Here is a 6,028-nt window from a genome sequence, read left to right as displayed (position 1 = left end):
TCATAGATAGGACACTCCCATTTTCCACTGCCCAAATGTGTGTTAAAGTAGTTTAGCCTACCTGTTCCAGTAGTAGTAGTAGTAGTAGTAGTTTTTGATTGCATTAATTTTCTTTCTTCAAAGTTCCTTTCTCTTTGTGCATTTTTTTTTTAATCTGAGTTTCCTATTTCTGTACATAATTGCATGCATTGCTATCCTCAATACATGCAGCTGCGATGACCAAAAGACATCACAAAACTAGAGTTCAAACCCTAAACCTAACCCTCCTATGGTAAATCCATTAGTGTTGAAGTACCAGTAATAGCTGTGGCAGTTTTAGTTCCTTTATAGTCTTTCTTAAGCTCCACAATTTTCATTTTATTTTTTTTCCCCAGACATTCATTTTCGATTATCAAAAAGGATGCAAAACTAAACATCTTCAAATGTGTTGCCTGTGTTTTGGCTGGTATTTTGTATTCATAAAGTGCATTTGAATTAATTGTTCTTAATTTGGATTCCCATTAGCTTCCACAGAGTGGTTGCTATAGTCTTCCTGGGGTCAATACAAAAACACCAACAAATGAACAATGAAACAATGAAAACATTTGAATAAAAATCTGTTGTCCATATAGTCGACTAAAAAAGCAATCTCGCTTTGCCAGACCCTCCTTCAAAGACTCTTATCAGATGTGTTATATCTTGAATTATTTGGCTCCCTCTGGTGTTAATAAGAAATGCATGCACGTGGCCGTGTTAGATCAGTGGGTAGGGCAGGCGCACATACCGAGAGGCAGGGGTCGAGGCAGGGGTCAAGGGTTCGAATCCGATCTGTGACGATTTCTTACATGTCTTCTCTCTCTCTCTCTCACTTAGCTGTCCTGTCAAATAAAGTTGGAAAAGCCCAAAACATAATCTTAAAAAAAGAAAGAAATGCATGCACGCCCACTTTATGCATCATTATGCCCATAGTCCTGCACTTTGATTCAGTTTAATCCATAATGATGGCTCCACATTGAGAGGTAACATAAAAAAGTAACGTGAAACAATAGAACTGACTTATTTGCTAAAACAGAGTTAAAAAGTGTTGATCACAAAATGTTTAAACAATAGCGTGCACAATTGAAGGCTGATAATCCATTCATTCTCAGGCATCCTCAAACCTTTCTTATTTGAAGACTTGTCGTTCTTGTGTGTGCCTGTTTGGACCTGCTGCAGATGGAGATGCACAGTGCCAGGTACAGTTCACATCACGACTGTCCCTTCATCTCCTTTGAGCTCAGCGTGGGACAGATGGTCAAGTGGGTGAACAAGGGAGAGCAGGGAGAGCAGTGGGCACAGGTCACGACTCAGACTCCTCTTAGAAAGGTCCTTTTATTAACAAACTGATTTTTTTATTCAGGTTTTTTATTTCAGACAATTGTTTTTCACAGAATTGTCAAAGAAAACAGATTTCATGTTTGCATCTGCTTCACTGTTTTTTTTTTTTTTTTTTTTTTCCCCTCCATCTCTCGTAAATCACTTCATTGTAATCTTCAGTTTGTTTATCCGTCAGTGACTGTTAATATTAATATTTACATGGTCTATGGTCAGTTGGCAGCAGTGTGTTATTTGTTGTTGTCTAACAACTGTGATTCTTTCTTTGTCCCAGATTCCTCATTTTAATTTGGCTAAAATCAAAGTAACTTGTAGCTGTTCAATAAATGTAGGAATAAAAAGTGTAATATTTCCCTTTTTATTTTTTTATTTACAGTGATGGAAGAAGTATTCAGATCCTTTACTTAAGTAAAAGCATCAATACCACACTGAGAATACTGTAAAAGCTCTGCACGCAAAACCTTACTTAAAAAAAGCATTATCAGCAAAATGTGAAGTATGAAAAGGAAAAGTAGTCATTGTGCAGTAAAATGTTCCCTGTCAGTGTTTTACTATTATCTGATGTTTCTGGATTAATATTACTGCTGCTGCATTCATTATTTTGCATAGTTGTTTAAGGCTGTGCTTATTTTAACTCCTTTATATACTGTTGGGTAATCTATACAGCAATTCATCATAAAACTGAATTATTAATTAAAATTATGATTGGGTCATGAAATAGAAGAACATATTCTATTCAGTTTCTATTTGTTAGTTGTTTTCTGGCGCTAATAGGCAGAACATAATTTCACTACATGTTACTGTGTGTGATTGTCTATGGCAAATAAACGTAATTTGATTTGAAGATCATCATATGTTTGTATCTAACAAGATTTTTTTTCAACCCACAAAGGAGCATGTACTCATTCAGTTCCTCACAAACTTCAAATTTAAAATCACCAAATGTGGAGATACATGCATTCACTGGGCAGGAAAAAAGTAACTAAAGCTGTCAGACAAATGTAGTGGAGTAAAAAGTACACCATTTTGCCTCTGACTTAGTAAGAACAGTATAGCCTACCACTGGAAATATAGTGTAGCAGAAGAATAAAGTAGCATGTATTGGAAATACTCAACTAAAGTATAAGCACCTCATAATTGTACTTAATCACTTGAGTTAATGAACTGTCTAATTCCCAACTTGTATATATTTAAAATATTTGTTCTTGTATTTTATCCTATTATTATTTCATGTATATTGTATCCTAGTATTTCATGTATATGCTGTGCTGTGTACTATTTTGCTGCTGTAACACTGTAATTTCCCATTTTTGGGATCTATCTATCTATCTATCTATCTATCTATCTATCTATCTATCTATCTATCTATCTATCTATCTATCTATCTATCTATCTATCTATCTATCTATCTATCTATCTATCTATCTATCTATCTATCTATCTATCTATCTATCTATCTATCTATCTATCTATCTATCTTAATTAGAGGTTATGCTGCTGTTGTCCTGCAGGGGGCAGCAGTTATCTGACATACGTCGACTCGACCATGGATGTAGGACTCGACACTCTTTGTTCTGTGGTCTTTTTTCATTGTTACTTCCGTAGCTGTAAGCTAAGCTAATAACCACAGAAAATCGACTCTGTGTAGAATCTCTTCTTGGGGTCATTCACATTCATATCAAACAGTTATCTTTAAAATGTCTACTTCGCTGCTTCTCAGGGCTTTTGTAAACGAGCGACTGAAAGCTGCTGTCGAGGAAATATTTCAGGTTTTTGAACAAACAATCGCAAAATATGAAGAAGAAGCTTCCAGCTCCCACCAGGAGATTGATCGGCTCAGAGGGCTGCTGCTGGAATTTGTGTCAAACGACAAAACAGGTGTTTAACGTTATTGATTCATTTACTTTTCATCTGTCAGTGTCCCACTAGACCAGAATAATAAACCCTAAAGGTTGGTTGATTTCCTGTACCGTCACTTAACGTCGTGGCGTTTTTCTTTCATCAACAAGGGTGTGAACTCATGTTGTGCTGAAACTAGTCGTTATGTTTAGTTTGAAATTATTGAGCTATCATTTTGTTCTATACACCGTATCAACGGATACAAAAATAAAGATAAACGCCCGTTACAAGAAACCAGCAATGTGTTTAAAGGATTCACCTTTAATACTTTTTTTTTTAAAAACGATTGTGAAGTTAAATCAGCAAAAAAAGAAAAGAACGATCTGATCTTAGCTGAAGGCAACGTGTCACATGTAATTAAATGAACATTAGTTTAACATTTTACCATGAGATATTGAATACTTATCAATATTGCAATTAGAGCTGCAACAATTAGTCGATAAATCAGATCAGTTAGTTGATCGAAAGAAAATTAATTGGCAACTATTTTGATGATGTAATAATCGTTTTGTCATTTTTGTCACTTTCATTGTTTCCAGTTTCTCAGATGTGAGGATTTGATGCTTTTCTTTGTCATACGTATATATATAGTAGGATAGTAAACTAGACGTCCTTGGATTTTGGGTTGTTGGTCGCACAAAACGAGACATTTGAAGATGTCAACCTCAGCTGTGGGACATTATAATGAGCATTTTTCTCTATTTTCTGACATTTTATGGACAGTCGATTAATCGAGAAATTTTTTTCAGATTAATGATATTGTTAATATTGCCAACTTGTCAACATAAACAACTTATTCACTATTTTGGTTAGTATATGTCCACGACGTTCCACTTCCGGGATTGCGCCGTTGTTGCCGGAAGTCCCGCCGCATGTCCTTTTAGGCCGGATGTCCGTTACCTTTCACTTTCTTTGTGTTGGAATTTTAAACTCTGATCGATTTTTGAAGACTATGGTTAACTGCTCCTCAGATCTCTGCAGGTTAAATCCAGACAGCTAGCTAGACTATCTGTCCAATCTGAGTTTTCTGTTGGACGATTAAAACAACTTTTGAACGTACACGTGTTCCACCAAAACTAGTTCCTTCGCAGAGGCAGAGGCACCGTGGCTCCGTGGCTCCGTCCGGCGCTTAGCACCGGCCATGACGATTGTGATTGGTTTAAAGCCATGTCAATAAACGATAGCATGTTTTCCCTCCCATCCTGGAATTCTGTGTGGACTCGCCAGACCCTCCTCCTCAGCACTGTGGAGGAGGGTCTGGCAATGCAAGACTACTCTTTTGGTGATAAAACTGATAAAGAAGGCAGAGGTTTTACATTTTTTCTCTTTTTTTTTTTTTTTTCAGACTCTTCTCAGTCGTCCATCTGTAAAGAGGAAACTCCCCCTGAGACGCACAACTGTGAACAGGAGCTGAGCATCATTCAGGGGCACCCAGAGCCTCGACACATTAAAGTGGAGCATCCTGAACTGTGGGCCAATCAGCAAGAAGAAGAAGAACAAGCGTTTAAGGATGCTCATGTCTCATACCTTCCTCATTCATCTGTCTGGGAGAAAAACGAGCAGGGGGACACAAAACTGACTTTGCAACCTCAGACTCAAAACAGTGACAGTGAGGAGCAGTTTCAGGATGAAACTGAATCTGTAGAGTTCATGCTACCGCTTGCCCTAACTTCGTCTTCACAAACTGAAAGGAAAAATGAAAGTGTCCAAGATGGTAGGGTAAATGAAAGATGTGCTGCAAGTGTATCGTCAAGCCAAACACAGGCGGAACAAAGTCAGCGTTCCTTTATCACCTCCATAGAATCCACTGAGTTATCACATTTGAATTCAGTTGCACCTGACTATTGTTGCTATTTGTGCGATAAGTCTTTTTCCTCCAACCACCACTTGATAAATCATGCTTTTCGCATGCATTCAATTGACGCAGATGTCCTCTGTGCTGTGTGTGGAAAGACCCTGGAGTCCACCGAAAGCCTTCACGTGCACCTTAATTCACACAAGGGCTCAAAATGTTGTCGCGTGTGTGGTAAACAGTGCAGCAGCACCACCGCTATGACGGAACACATGGCCAGCCACGCCGGGGTGAAACTGCATCGCTGTTACGTTTGTGGGAAAGAGTGCAGCCGGAAAGGTGATTTAAAGATTCACATGAGGATTCATACGGGCGAGAAGCCCTTCTGCTGCACTTACTGTGATAAAAGTTTCACCCATAGCGGACATCTGAAGAAGCACATGAGAAGCCACACAGGAGAGAGACCACACCGGTGTGACATCTGCGGCAGAGGATTTCTACAGAAAGCACACCTGAAATACCACTTAGGGACTCACACTCAGAAAAATTGACTTTTTCATCCACCTGGGCCTGTGTTGAGCACAATGTTATTTGCTCAGGGCGAGCACTAAAGAGGCATTTATCATCGACTCCTTACAACGAAGCGTAACAGTAACATTTAAGAGCAGCTCTCCAGTGATAATCGGAGCAGGAATACATATATATATCGGAGACAACAAGTTGCCCTACATCTGCCATATTGTTCATTCAAAGAAAAATCTTTACATTTTACTGAGAGATGTTTTTATATTTTTAAATGACATTTTTTTTTTTTTTGTGTAAAATCCTCACGTCTTAGTCCGTCCCACCAAGGAAGCATGGGAGAGACGCAAGGATATCATGGGAGGAGAGAGGCAACGTTGGAAATGTGTTTTAGATCACACTGATCTCATGAAGTGGCGAATGTGTTATTGGCGTGTTATCGAGACGCATACTTGCTTTTTT

At 38.4% G+C, this 6,028-nt stretch overlaps 1 protein-coding gene across 1 annotated transcript; it reads left to right on the top strand.

Annotated features, from left to right (window-relative positions):
* Positions 1–2,919: 2,919 nt before the first annotated feature.
* Positions 2,920–5,996, top strand: LOC114572335 (zinc finger and SCAN domain-containing protein 2). Its single transcript, XM_028603925.1, has 2 exons — positions 2,920–3,231; positions 4,598–5,996. The coding sequence occupies exons 1-2, from the start codon at positions 3,051–3,053 to the stop codon at positions 5,593–5,595; spliced, it is 1,179 nt and encodes a 392-aa protein (XP_028459726.1). The 5' UTR covers positions 2,920–3,050; the 3' UTR covers positions 5,596–5,996.
* Positions 5,997–6,028: the final 32 nt, after the last annotated feature.

The sequence above is a fragment of the Perca flavescens genome, chromosome 17 (genome assembly GCF_004354835.1).
Source record: "Perca flavescens isolate YP-PL-M2 chromosome 17, PFLA_1.0, whole genome shotgun sequence".
Taxonomy (NCBI): domain Eukaryota; kingdom Metazoa; phylum Chordata; class Actinopteri; order Perciformes; family Percidae; genus Perca; species Perca flavescens.
The sequence above is the reverse complement of the archived record's forward strand: the minus strand, read 5'-3'. Positions and strand labels throughout refer to the sequence as shown.

Excerpts from the sequence above, each read along its gene's own strand:
- LOC114572335 (XM_028603925.1), top strand. The coding sequence starts at position 3,051 with ATGTCTACTTCGCTGCTTCTCAGGGCTTTTGTAAACGAGCGACTGAAA. Across the intron at positions 3,232-4,597 it reads TGTGTCAAACGACAAAACAG|ACTCTTCTCAGTCGTCCATC; the intron begins GTGTTTAACGTT and ends TTTTTTTTTCAG.